The following is a 14,319-nucleotide window of genomic DNA, read 5'->3' on the forward strand; positions in this document are numbered from 1 at the left end:
AATGTGGTTCCAGTGAGATGATTTTCTTCTGGGACACCTCCCTGAAGTGTCAGGTACTCAAATCCAAAGCCTATTTCCTAGCTAGTGCCTACCCTAATTGGAAAGACTTTCATACCTAAGATCAGTAACATTCTTGCCTCTGAGCATTCCTTAATCAATCAGATCATCTAAAGAAAACTCATTTGACAGAAAGTAAAGGCATAATCTGTTCTCCTGTATTTTTTTATAAAAATGTAGGAAAAATGAAGTCCACGAGAAAGGCTCATCCCCAACATTAGAGCATCCTTAGTACATTCTTTCCTAGGAATATTATGGGACTACTTAAAGCTGCCTGAGAAACCCACCTGACTCCCACAGGGGTGCTTACTGCCTTTAGCATAGGCTGGAATTACTTTAGTGAAGTATGGCTAGACTAGAGCAGAGAGTGAAGAGAAGCAGAGCAGACAGAAGTATCAGTTGCTGATAACCAGGAAAGCCTGGGTAGTTATGCATTCATTCCTTGGTACATTCATTCCTGTGCTAAACACTGAGGCTTTTACAGAAACTGCAGTCATTACCAAAATTGTCCCTTTTCTCAACAGGCTTTATCTCCTGTTTGGCTGACTTATAGTTAAAGATCCATTTCTTTCTAGAGTGTACAGCCAGAAAGCAGGGTAGAGAGGATTTGAGGTACTGATTTCAAAGGTGTGCAAAAGCATTTCTTTGTCAGCAATGGAGTAAAACGACACGATCTTCTTTTGTAGCTCCAGGAAAACTCCAACCTTCAGTGGTTTGTCCTTGTGTAATAATGTTTCTTGATCCTTATGCCATGCTGACAGCTGTTTTTTAGGACCCACCCATTCTACACACCAGGAATTCTCAGTTCTTCCCAATTTTTCCCTTTTACCAATCATTTCAAGAGCAACTCCAACAGCCCATCCATCGCTGTCCTTGGTAATTACTTCCCAGTAGTGGCTCCCAGTAGAGAAGCCCTGTGAACACATCACTTGGCTGATGCAGAATCTTTTGGGTGATGGTTGATAAGTGGTTGGTTGGCTGGAAACCACCACTCTCCTGTTCTGGGCTGTGAGTGCCAAGCGCTCGTGTACTCTTGTGGGGTCAAAAGTCACATCCTCTGCCCCTGGAAGACAGAAAGGAAAATATTCTCACATGCAGGGAACAAGAAGGCAGGTGCATCCCTGCCCCAGAAGAGAAATGAAACCCAATGATCATACCATAAACCTGAATCAAAGTTCAAGAATCCTCAACCAAGCACTATCAACTGTATCCTGGGCATAATGAAACATTGAACAAGAACATCTGTGTAAATATCCATGACAGGCTCATGTGCACTCCAGTGCCTTGCATCCTACAAGATGGATTTTATTCCTAGCCACAATATTTTTTTTTTTAAAATTACATTTTTGTCAATAATAAATGGGATGTTTACCTTAATAAAGCTTACGGTCAGCTGTTCACTGGGACAAGTTCTTACATATTTTATCAGCACAAACATTTGTTTTCTGTGTTAAGCTACAGCTGCAGTACAGTGTGTTGATTGTAAAAATGTTTCTGTCAAAACGATGCAGAATTCAAGTAACAACTGGAGTGATTAAAGCTTAACAGCAAAGATCAGTGAGGTACAGTAACTGCCTGAACACCAGCTCAGACTCTGCAGCCAGCATAAGTTACCACATAGCTTTTATGAAACAGGTTTCTTATGTCTTTTTTTATCCTACATGTGCAGTCAGGTACAGTGCTACATTATGTGTCAGTAGCTGATTCATTCATGGCAACTCCATTGTGTTTCCACGCTTCAGTAAACAGCCACATCTCCTGCTGATCTTGGCAAGGACAGTTTCCTTCAGCAAATCCAGTCTTAGGGTCACCTGGATGTTGTTAGGAGTCCTGCTGGCTTGGATACTTACACTGAGAAAAGGGGCTGGAAATGCTTGGTTCAGGACTTTGAGCTGCAGACTCTGGAGATGATGAGCAAACACTTGGCTCCTGATATGAGTTTGAAGGCTGCACTAAATACAAAAATAAGTAAACTGTTAAGACATTTCTGCAAAATGTACATAGGAAATATTTAAGCTTCTGGAGGAAAACACACCTTAATTCAACACAGCCACTCGTTCAACTACAAAACAAGGAGTTGCTTTTCTTGATTGCATAAATTGCAAAGCATGGGTAGGCAAACATTTTTACTCAAAATTAACAAAACACTGTACATTGCTGTGGTCAGAAGGGAGCTGTCAGAAGAGTGAGATGGGTAAAGCAGTTGGATTGTTCTATGCAGAGAAAGCAGTTTCTGTCTCATAAATTTTTACAGTGTTTTTTGTTTTTTTTTTTTTTTGCTGAGTATTGTGTTTCTTGTTTTATTTGCATATGCATTTCATAAGCACAAAGTAATTTTTTTTCTATTTGCTAGATCTACTGCCTTTAAGAAAAAGATTTTAAAATAAGGGAAACTTACCTGGTGGGAGTTGCTGAGCATAATTCTCCAAGAGTAAAATTTCCAACTTTCTCTTAAGATCTTCTACAGCACTTTTGACAACATTAAGCTTCTCATCAAGTGTAATTTTATTAATTGTTGAAGGTGAGCCTTCATATCTCTGCCTCTCAGATAAGTCACTCTAATAATGACAAAGTATCAAGGGAAAGATGTAGACAACAGCAGTTATTTCATTTCACAGATCAGATTATAATGTAAAGCCCCAGTGGAAAAAGAGCAGTGATCTCTACAAGAATCTTATTCTTTTTATCAGAAGTTTCCTTTATAGAACAGTTACCTGAGCAAAACAACCTGAAAGCTTACAGAAAGTAGCAAAGGATATTCTTATTAAAAAAGACTGTGTTTTCCCTAAGAAACTGAAAATGTGGCTAAGTTTTCTAGTATATATATATATATTACAATTTCCATAAGTATTCATATGAATACACAAGTTACTCTTTTTAAATTTCCTTCTTCTTCTAGAATCAAAACCGAAAGTCTGAAAATTTATTAGTGGGAAGAAAGGGTGAGGTTAGATTGCCTAAATTTAGAAATTGTGGAAATCTACATCTGGAGTTGCTCTGTCAGTTTGTGTGTACAGCCTGTAGGAGGAATCCTTTTGGAGCCTGGAGAAATCTCCTTTGCAGGTGGATATCTCAAGTAGGCCAGATAACTCTGAAAGTACCCATTTCTCCTTACTGCCTCTAACAGGACCCTGGATCAAGTGAATTCCAGCATGAGCACCTGTGCCTGGGTCCTGGAAGTCCAATTCTGCCTCATGGCACTTCCACACCCAGTGAGCCTCACTCCAAATTCCTGCTGGATAACTTGCATCACCTGGCACTGCTGTTTTCAACATCAAAACGGGTTCTGCTTAATCTGCATCTTTTGAGGGCCCTTGACATGTTTTCCCCAAGAAAGTTGTTATGAAATTTTTAGTAACTATGTGAGTTCTTTAACTTGCATACCTATGTGTAAATATGGAAAATAAAAAGATCATGAAAGATCTCAACTTTAGATTTGACTGAGGACTGGATTTCAGCACTGCAGCTCCCACTTTATTTCAGCTCGCCAATATCCTTGGAAAAAATCTAGTTCTGAATTGCATTCCCAGCCTGTTCCTCTTTCAGTACTTTTTTCCTCTGAATTTCTCACTCTAAACTCTCCCTGCTGACAGCAATGTCCATGGATTGGCACCATTGTCTCTATGAGAATGGTGCAGTGGGGACCTCAAAGGTGCTCTGTACATATTCAGCTATCCCAGACATTGAGCTTGAGAGTTTCTACTCACATTCTGCCACTTCATTTCATCACTTACAGTTTGAGCTTTGATGTCTGTGAGCTGGTGAATAGTCTCTTCAATTTTCTGCTGAGCAGCTTTTTGCTCTTGTTCAATGAATATCAGTGTGTTTCTCTCCTGTCTCTCAACATATTCCTTCATGCAACAGAAATCTTTAGTAATCTGGCTTTTGATCTGAGATGTATATTCCTGAAAGGCAGAAAATATGGAGTTCATTGTGTGGTTAGGAAAGATACATGGAATATGAGAATTACTGCCTCATCTAATGTGCTCTTTGACTGACCCCTGCAGACCATAAAACTTTATTCAAAGGAATAAAATATATTTGACACTATCCTGCATTACATGCAATGAGATTTGGGGCATGTTAAAGATCATGACTATTTTACGGCCAGTGGACTCTGCTTGACAACTCAGAAAGTTCAATATTCCCTCTTATGATTTGTAATTTGCATCTAAGTGTACCAAAAACATTCAGGCTTCTCCTGGGATAAACAGAAAAAGGCAACAATGCACAACTCCAGTGGCCTTTGTGCCAGCCAAGACACAAATTAGTGCAGCTGATGCCATATATTCATTCTCACCACTAAAAACAGAATTTTGACAGAAAAGAAAAAAACAAAAAGGCAGATTCCTGCTCTGAGCTGGAAGGCAACCCTGCAATCACATTGCTAGCCCAGAACAGAAACTGAAAGTTTCAGTAGCAGAAAGTAACTGTAGATGATGAATGTACAGTATGTACCTTTGTTTTATTAAGATCTTTCCTCAACAGATGGATGGTCTCTGCAGTTATTTCTTGGTGCTTGGAGCTCTCCCATATCTCTTCCTCCTTTAAAGTGACACATTGGACTATTTATCTATATAAACCTCAGAGAAAGCATGACTAGGTTAAGCAGCAGGATAATAAAAATTCCCTACATCACTGACATTAGTTAAGCAATGGACTGGTTGAGGAGGTGCCTGAAAGACACAATTCTGAGTAGGAATAATCAAATGAAGCCAACATCAAAAGTCACCAATTAATTACATGTTTAACTATAATTGTGAGCTTCAATATCCTCTTAGCTTGACTGAATAAGATATAAATGTGATAAAATAACGAAGGTAAATTCATTTTTCTCATCTTCTCCTGGGAGTCGTTTTAAGCAGAGACCTAGATCATGAACCTGTCCCATTTTGTGCCATGAAGCTGGGTGGAGCTGTAGCACTGTCTAATTATGTTATGTGCCCTTCCAGCAGTCTCTAGTGAAACGCTGATGCAATAAATAATACCCAGCACAATGAAGTCACTTATTACTATTATGCATCAGCCGAACATGTACAGGTATTAGTTCTTCTAATTCAGCTATTCAGATCTCAGTGTGTCAGACGCCACCACTGAGCCCCAAACACCGCGTTATCGAACCCATCTGCTCAATGTGTTACTGTGCCGTGGGATGGAGGGAATGGAGCCCCGGGCTACACTGGGGATGCCGTGGGATGGAAACCCGGGCTGTCCCCAGGGTGCCGCTGGTGCTGTCGTAGAATGTCGGGGGCAGAAATCCCTGGGTGTCAGGAGATGACACCCGGGGGTGTCCCGGGGCAGTTGGGGGAGTGGCGGAGGAGCCCTGAGATATCGGGGTTGAAGCTCGCAGGTGTCGGGGATGGAGCCCCGGCTGCCCCCGGCCGTACCTTCTCCGCAGGTGCCCGCCCCGCGGCGCTCAGGTCGTTGCTGGCAGCAGCTCCACAGGGCTCCGGCTCCTGCTGCGTTTCCCACCTGTCCTGCAGCTCCCGCGGGATGAGGCTGAGCAGCGCGGCCAGCTCACGGTTGGGCCGCAGGTGCTGTGCCTCGAAGGGGCGGCGGCAGAGCGGGCAGAGGGCGCGGGGCCGGCCCGAGCAGTAGCGGAGGATGCAGCCCCGGCAGAAGCTGTGGCCGCAGCCCGGGAGCCGCACGGGCTCGGCGAAGGGCTGCAGGCAGCAGGAGCACTGCAGCTCCAGGACGCGCTGCAGCTGCTCTAGCTCGATGACGGCGGCCATGGCCCCGCAGTTTCGATTTCCCCGGGCTCCTCCTCCGGTGCCCAGAACGCTCCGGGCCGCCCCGGGTCTGCCCCGCTCCGTTCTCCTCTGCTCCCCTCACGTGCCTTGCCCGCAGTATTTGGGTTGCCGGAGGAAATGGACTGTGACGCAGAACTCTCCAGGATCTGGCCTTGATCTTGATCTGTCCAAAAATCCCCGTTATCTGCACCACTTCGTTTCCACCGTGAATTTCCCGATTTTGTAATAGTGAGAATTGCTGACATGGGCAGTCTGAGCAGCGGCGCAGCACAGCGCAGACCCTGTCTGACTGAAGTCCAGGCTATGGGAGGGACCAAACCCTTCTGAGGTCACCCCGAGCTACTCGGCTCATCTCAAAATAACGATTAACAAATGAAGATTGACACTATTCCTCGTACAAGTCAAAAGTTGCTTTCTGTTGATTTCAGGAGCTGCAGGATTAGGCTGTTTAATAGAATTGCTGAAGCACAATGTGAGCTAGAACAATTGGGGGTGTGTGGGGACAGAGCTTGGAACACAGGGAAGTTCATGGGAGCATATCAACACATAAAACTGCTGCACATTGCTCAGAGCTGGACGATGAGCTGGCTGAGAAGGGCAGAATGATGATCCCACTCAATTCCTTTGCACTATTGGGCGAGTGGGGGTGGGGAGAAAGAAGAATTAGTGTCACTAATTCCTGCAAGTATTGGCACTTCTCATTTATGCAAAAAAAAAAGAACTGTTTTGAGTATCTCAAGACCAGCTGGCAATTGTTAGCAGAAGGTGGAAACCTCACCAGAAACTTGGTCTGCACAACTTCCTCTTGATTTGCAAAATTAGGCTATGTGTAAAGAAGAATTAAATGTGTGGATGACTTGCTGCTTGGTAGAACCAGATCTCAGACTTTGTCTTGAGGCATGGAAACACTCAGTGCTCTGTGTCAGCCAGTGCAATCTCCATTAGCTCCTGCACACAGTGGTACCTGATGAGAAGGTTCCTCACCAACATTGAACACCAGTCCTCATTCATGGAGTGTTTGCAAGCAAGTCAATAAAGAAAATACTTTTAAATTTTGTTTCTGCCTTTCAATGTTCAGTCTAATCAAGCTCAGTAAGCTTCATCTGTTCTTAGGTGTGACAGATCAGTGTATGTTCATCCTGCACTCCATGTGTTCACAGGGCACCATGTGGGGTTGTGCTTTGAAAAAAATTCATTGGATGTTGGATTTGCCACTCACATAAAAGCCAAACAGTAGAGACTGTTGAAAGCAAAGAGCTAGAAGTATCTGTGTGATTCCATTAGAGGAGTGATTCCATTACAGTATCCTCCACAATTTAAACTTGGCTTGTTTTTTTATTGTGCCAGAAATGTAGCGCTGTAAGAAACATTCAACCCACTCTGTTGGAAACAACCTGTCCCTGTGTGGTCAGGAGCTGCAGCCAGCTGGAATGTAGCTGCTCCCTGTGGACATCAGAGCCGGGTGATGACTTCGTTCAAGGCGTCCATCCACTCCTTCTGCCTCCTGTCATTCTCACAGATAAACACAAACTCTCTCACTGGCGTGACCAGAGTGATCACTGGCTTTTCCTTCTTCATGCAGACTTTCTGGGGTAAATCATCTCGTACTTCATATCCCTCATCCCTCCTTCCAATGTAAACCTGGCCCTGTGCAAATGCATCCTGGAAAGAAGGAAGCAGAGGACAGCCATCAGCTAGAAGCCAGTGGAGCTCCAGCAGACGCTGCTCTATCCTTTCACATGGAACAGGATCTGGGGATGTACGGAGGGGACTGGGGACACCAACAGGAACATACAAAGGGGTATTTTGCACTCACGGGGATTCTCAGGAGAAGACAGGGCCCCACTCTCACAGAGCTGGTTGGTGGGTGTTCAGAAGGGGAAGGGAAGGACATTCCCATGGCTAAAGCAGTGCTAGGAAGCAGGATCCTGGGGCTGTCAAGCCCCTGGTACTAGAATATTGCTCATCTTGGCTAAGGTTACAGACACAGAGGCACTAGGGCTGGGGGAGAGGGGGCATGAACACCACAGGCAGCGGAAGTTAAGTTTTAAAAAATCTTTCTTACAGCCACTATACAGGCCAGAGCTCCCAACCAGCTCAGCTTCAGAGCAATCCTAGACATCCTTTGGCAAGGAAGATGGACTCTTGAGGCTGGGCCTGCTCCAGTCTGGCACAGCCACTGGAAACGGTGGACAAGAAAAGACCTTTCCTCCCCACCTGCTTCATGAAGGGGCTGTGGAACAAAGAACACTCCTCTTACCAGTGGATTTTTAAAGTATATCAGGTTCCTTTCTTGAGAATCCAAGCAGAACCAGCGTACCTTAAAGGCCTCCTTCTGCTGCAAGGAAATGGTAGAAATTCTTTAAAGACCCAAGTCTCAAAGTGGACTTTAGTCTATTCAAATTCCAGGACCACTTAAATGACTTGGAGTTGGAATTCAGTTTCCTTTATCCCTGCAACTGGTAACAGGACTGCTATGTGCAGGCCTCAGTTCTCTCTTCTCCCTGAGCTCAAAATACAGATTTACATTCAATGACAATCCTTTGGGCAGGGAAGTAATCAAATTAACAGGATTAAGGAAGTTGCATGAAATGGACTGAAAGCACTGCAGAGAACAACGCCTGAGCAAGTGGTGATAGTGAAGAGAGTGAGCAATCAATTTCAACAATCTGATCAGGGAAGTTGTCCCTGGAATTTTGTGTGTACAATACTAGTTGTTTTTTTTTAAGTGCTAATTCCATCACCTACACTTACCTGACCATTCCTGAGCTATTAATTGCTCAGGCTGAACTGAACTCTTCTAGGACTCAGCTCAGTTTAAGCAGAAGTTAGGCCTCAGAAGAAAAAAACACACAATCTTTCATGTGCAAGTACCTGCAGAAGGAAGTGCTGGAACATTGGCACAAGCTGGGCCAACACCCAGCATATTCAGAATCAGAACTGCATCACTGAATGGGCTTGGCTCGTGGTTCACTCAGAGAAGAGCAAGGCAAGAAGTGTCTATGTTCAAACAAGACCTTAGATCTTTTTCTCCTCCTTCAGCCATGCCCAAAACCTCTCTCTTCTGTTCCCAGAGTACTGGCCCAAACACTTTCCACAACAAAACAAACCAAACTGTTGGCGTCACTGTAGAGAAAAGTTGCTCAAATGACACTTTGCTGCTCTAAGTAGATACGACTTATGTGCAACTAACTGACTCTAAGTGAAACAGAGAAGTAGGGGGATCAGCACTTCATGTTCTGCTGTGGCAGGAGCTGCAGTTGGCAGATAGAGCAATCCATATGGAGCTGTGTAACAGCACTTTGCATGTCCATTGACAGCTAATCCACCTTGCTTACTCTTTAAGGATTCCTCTTCCCAATCTTATTTTTCACACAAAATAAAACATGGTCCCAAAGAACGTAACAGGCTTGAATATAGTGTCTTTTATCAACCCAGGAAGCAGAGAGTCACTGAGCAAATCTTTTATGAGTCAGCATCATTGAACTACCAAATATTCTCTATCTGGAATGATCCTGTTTGTGTAATGCCAAGTATGCACTTACTTTTGGTCCTGTTTTCTCCATATATCCTTCTTGGACAAAATTTCTTGTGATCCTGGGAATGAGCTAGGAGAACACAAACACAAAAAAGTCAGTCTGTCCCAACTGAAACCATGACAGGCTGTCTCATTCAAGATTGCATTTCTGTTCTGTTTTTGTCAAAGTTAATCACCATCAATTGTGGCTTTTGGGGTCTGGGATTTTTTTGGCTGCTTGGTAAAAGGAAGTCTGAAGTAAAAAGAAACATAACATTTTTGACAGATTACACTGTATAAGGATCACATGGAGACTTTAAGGCCTTAAGTACTGACTAAGTTTTTTGAATGTTATTCAGTGTGGCCTTTCCTTCTACCTCTTCTGTTCATTCCCTGGACCCAAGTGCTGCTTTTTGAATACCTGACTCTGTCAGAAGACGTGAGAAAATATTTTCCCATGATATGTTTGGCGAGATTGCTTCAAGTCCTGTTCAGTTCTCACCTCAGGCTCAGGGACATTTGGGAAGGTTATTCTGAGATAATGGTAACGTGCTGCCCGAATAGCATTGAACCAGTCAACGATCTCCTGGAAAAACAGCAAACATAAACATAAAGATTAACAAGAAAAGTAAGAGCACTGCTTCTCCAAAATGCCCTTCTCCTTCCTCTTCATAAAGGGATACTTTCTCCCCAAGGGACAGAGAGAGTCAGTGATTTGTCCCAAACACCTGAAAAACATTGACCCTTGAAAATAATTTAAGAATGCCCCTCCTGGGAGGTGCAAGACATTCTCAGCGTGGACAGTCACCCAATTCTGTGTACACAGGCTTTTTCAGTTAATTCAGTTATGGGTTGTTTAAAAACCTTTGTACCTGAAAAGACACAAGAACTCTTGTCGAAGGAAGAAACAGAAGTCTAACAATATCTATAGAGATAGTTTCTTAAATTATCATGACTGTCTTGGAAATAATGTAGAACCATATTCTCTATGCATGTCAAGAATTTAACCATGAGATTGTGTAAAACCATGAGGCAGTTACCTTACAGAGATTTACATCCATGTACCACTTAAGACTATCCAAAGGCTGAGTCTGAATACATGCCCCAACAAAAGAGCAAGATGCTACAGTTAGGAGTATCAAATTCTGCAACTTCCTATACTCTACAAGTCTTAGTGATGCTGAGTAAAACCAGATCTTGCAGACACAATAACTTTTCCAAAATACAGATCCAAAACCTAAGCATCTTGCTTACTCCAGAATCTCTATTATATTCACCTTTCCACTTTCGTGATAGACAAAAAGGTTCCTTGTTTGACCATCTGTGATGTATGTGATCTGCAGCCCGTGATTGTGTCCTATTTTCTCCACCTGGAACATTGCATTCAGAGTCTCAATGCTGATAACGGCTTTTGGACCTCTGGACTGTGAAATGAAAAGCATCACTGTATTAAAGTGTTCTCAGGGAATGTATTGCAGGACAGGTCAGCTGTATGAGACCTAGATCCCTACTGAATATAAAGCAGACATCTTAAAATATCTGAATATTGGCTACAACTGAAACATAAAGACTTAATTACATGCAACATATAACGACTTACAAAGAATCCTTGAGAAAAGCTGGGTCACTATTAAAGAGGGCTGGGTCTGCATTGCAAAGAATGAGTCTATCTCCAGCCTCCTAGTTAGAGAAAACTAGCTAGAGTCTCTCACAAAAAGGAGCTATGTTGAGGACCCTGCTGCAGAAGCTGATGAGAGGATATTTTGGTAATGTAAGAGGTAACAACTGCCAGCAGATCTCTTCTTTGTCTTGCCATTCAACTGCCAGTATCCATTTCCTCTGTTCACTAAGCAAAAGGAGGCTGCAGTGTTGATATAAGGGATGAGAAAAAGAACTAAATCCAAAATTGCCCAATATACCACATATGTAAATGGGGAAACATGAGGACTCCTCTAAGCACAGGCTGGCTACAAAACTAGAGACAAAGCTACTTGTGCTGGGTTTTGCCCACAAAGAGCAAGGCCTGAGGGTAAGTGTTGACCTGCTACCTATGGCCAGCTCTAGCTGAAGAACTCACTTCTTTGCTGTAGTACTTCATCACCCCTTCCCTTGCTGATAGGAGAAATTGTCTCTTCTGGAACTGTCTGCGTACCTTCCCAAGCTTCCAGAGGCATCCTTCACGGCTGCCTGCAGACCAAACAGATAAGTGTCAGAGAAGGGTGGCACAAGTGTGGGACTACCTAGCTAAGGGTGATCTGGCACGTTTTCAAGTCTCTTCTCCATCTGCGAATCTTCCCCTCATATGAAAAAATCAGTGGAAGAAATACAGAACTGTGAGATCTGAATATACCCTTGCACTTGTGTAAGTGCCTTTTTCTTGGGAATTTCTTCTCAAAGCTAGACTCAAAGCAGTGACTGCACATCCAGCAGTCCAAATATGACAAGCCAACCTCAGAGACCTCCAAAGCTGCCAATAGAACATTGTGCTGTTGGCCTCAAGGCTGAGACCTCCCTGACAATCCTTTTACCTGCAGAACAGGGATCTGGGCAGACTCGGGTGTCAAGAAATTCCCCACGCTCATATTTTGCTCTAATCCACTGCTCTCTTAAAACCCTGAAAGAGGAAAACATGGGTAAAGCTGATCTGCCTTGTCTCTAGTTTCAGCAGCCAGCCAGGGAGACCTGTAAGGGAAGCAGATGTAGAGGTCTGCAGCAGTGAATACACCATCAACTTACATGCAGTCATGGGACTTGGGGATGTAATAGTACGGAGGTACCTTTGCCTCATACTTAGCTTTGGACCAGAGATTCCCGTGACTCCTCATAAACTGAAATATAAATTACAGTTAGGTGTGCCACTGCAAATCAACACCAAGTCATGAACATAAAATGAGACTTGTACCAAAGGGAGTGCTGCACTTGCCAAGTCTTGCCGTAACCCTGTGCGTATTTACACACATTTATAAATTCCCTTTGGCACTACAGTTTGCTATTTTTAGGTGGATGCACCTTTTTTAGTATTTACAGTTCTGAACCATGTGTGAAAGAATACAAAAGTGTGGTCTTGATGAAAAGAAAAAAAGAAAATTAGGAGAAAATTAGTTTATGATCTCCCTATTCATTCATCATCTTGTATTATTAACACAATTCAACTGAATGATGAGAGGCTGAACCAATATTTAAGAAAAGTATGTTGCTTTCTTAATTGAACATACTACTGGGAAGTATTTGTGGGTTTCTAAACCACAGTGAGAAGTTATATATAACAGTCTGTATATATATCACAGACTGTTAGGAACATGGTCACCTATCAGTGTAATTTGATTGAGTAGGTCATAAAAACCCCCTAAAGTTACCATTGCAATTAACTTGGCTCTGTGTGGCTCTGTTGCACTGTCCATGGTGGATGGCACAGGAACTACACGGCAGAGGAAGTTATGAAATATGGAGAATTACTGCTTTTTCCTCTGTACCTCTATTAAATTGCTCTCCCAGAAGTCAAGCCGAAGGGATTTGACTCTGCTGATTTCAGGAAGATTGCGATGAATTCCAGAGCAAGTCAAACAAATGAATATTCCAAGTTTGTAAGAGGCCCATTCTGGACCTAGATAAAACCACAAAGAATAAATTAATACACAGGAAAAGGCACTGGCAAGGGTGAAAACCCAGATCTGATGCACAGCCCAGGCTTCCCACCTAATAAATACCTCGAATCCCACACTACTGTTTATGGCTGTCACTTCACTGTGTCCAGGGGAACAACACCTGCTTTCCCCAGTGAACGATGTGGCCCCTGTGTTTGTACATTCTTTAACTGCCTATCTGCTTCAAAATTAGGGTGACTGTGCAGGCAAGTGAGTGGATGGAAAAGCTCAACTAATTATTAGTTCTGCATTAAAAGCTGCTGTTGCCAAATTAAGAATGGAAGGAAGGTGCCGACAGTGTGCCCTGTTGTACAACAGGAGTATAATCATTCGCAGCGTGGACTGTCTGCTTGCCTGTGAAGGCTCCTGCTATTTATCCCAGCTTTGACAAGTGCATCCCTATAAGCATTGAGCGTTCTGCAAGACCATTTCATTGGATTGCGCCATCGTCCACTTCTCCGTATCCCGTCAAGTTGCTGAAACAGAAGCAATTTGGCGCCTTCTGCAGCTCCTGCTGGCTCCCGCCTGACACACCCGAAGGGGCGCCAGCCCGGCGCGGGGGCTCCGGCGGCTGTCCTGTGCTTTTCTCTGCCCTAACCCTTGCGCAGAGACATTCCCCGAGCTGCAAATCCACCCCACGCACCCTCCCCCTCCTGCAGCCTCATGCCCTGTCCACAAATAACCCGGGGAAGCGCGTGGTCTGAGGCCGTTTCCTGCCCTGTGTGGCGGTGCCCGGGAGCCGTGTCCCGGAGCGGGCAGCGCCACGGGACCGTCTCGCAGCCGCCCTGCGGGACACGGAGCGAGGGGCGCGGCCGGTGCCCCGCACGGAGCGGGACGAGCAGCGCCCGGACCGGCCGGACCCTCGTCGCGGGGCAGCGCTCGGCGGGGCGGAGCCGCCTTACCCGGGTCCCCGCAGTCGGCGCAGTGATCGTTACCGGTCCCGGCCGCCCTCTGCAGCTCCAGCAGCAGCGTCTTGTTGCGGTCGTAGTCCATCGCCGCCGGTGCCCGGCGCGGAGTCTGCGGGAGGCTCGGCGCAGCCGGGAAATGAGGAACCGGAGCGGCCCGGGACGCCTGGTCCCCTCCCGTGTCTCCCCCCGGCACCTCCTCCTGCGGGCGGTTCGGGCGCGCGGCCGCCCCGGCCCCGGGCACCCGCCCATCGGCCCGGCCCGCTCCGCTCCCCGCCAGCTTTCCCGCAACCAGTCGGGAATCCCTGCGCTGACAGTGCAGGGCTCGTCCGCGCTCCTCCAGCTTTGCCCCAGCCCCACCTCTCTAAAAAGGTTTACAAAGCTGGGTGGGTACCAGAACGACAGTCCGGCCCCAGACATCCAGCACAGCACCGGGACCGTCGGGC

General features: G+C 45.1%; 2 protein-coding genes across 4 annotated transcripts; both read right to left on the reverse strand.

Annotated features, from left to right (window-relative positions):
- Positions 1–193: 193 nt before the first annotated feature.
- On the reverse strand, positions 194–7,022 carry RNF135 (ring finger protein 135). The gene is made up of 6 exons (XM_056505787.1): positions 5,445–7,022; positions 4,516–4,602; positions 3,792–3,962; positions 2,456–2,615; positions 1,908–2,009; positions 194–1,120 (listed from the first exon to the last, which is right to left on the reverse strand). Exons 1-6 carry the CDS (start codon positions 5,787–5,789, stop codon positions 585–587), a joined length of 1,401 nt encoding a protein of 466 aa, XP_056361762.1. The 5' UTR covers positions 5,790–7,022; the 3' UTR covers positions 194–584.
- A 100-nt stretch (positions 7,023–7,122) lies between these two features.
- Positions 7,123–14,088, reverse strand: ADAP2 (ArfGAP with dual PH domains 2). Of its 3 annotated transcripts, none has more exons than XM_056505790.1 (10): positions 13,871–14,088; positions 12,798–12,928; positions 12,061–12,152; positions 11,853–11,938; positions 11,402–11,511; positions 10,602–10,748; positions 9,827–9,910; positions 9,353–9,415; positions 8,068–8,145; positions 7,123–7,469 (listed from the first exon to the last, which is right to left on the reverse strand). In XM_056505790.1, the coding sequence occupies exons 1-10, from the start codon at positions 13,959–13,961 to the stop codon at positions 7,260–7,262; spliced, it is 1,092 nt and encodes a 363-aa protein (XP_056361765.1). In that variant the 5' UTR covers positions 13,962–14,088; the 3' UTR covers positions 7,123–7,259. The 3 variants fall into 3 exon arrangements, with proteins under 3 accessions (XP_056361765.1, XP_056361766.1, XP_056361767.1); XM_056505791.1 differs by having other exon boundaries at positions 13,904–14,078; XM_056505792.1 differs by lacking the exon at positions 13,871–14,088 and adding an exon at positions 13,652–13,852.
- Positions 14,089–14,319: the final 231 nt, after the last annotated feature.

This window comes from Oenanthe melanoleuca, chromosome 18, assembly GCF_029582105.1.
Source record: "Oenanthe melanoleuca isolate GR-GAL-2019-014 chromosome 18, OMel1.0, whole genome shotgun sequence".
NCBI lineage: Eukaryota > Metazoa > Chordata > Aves > Passeriformes > Muscicapidae > Oenanthe > Oenanthe melanoleuca.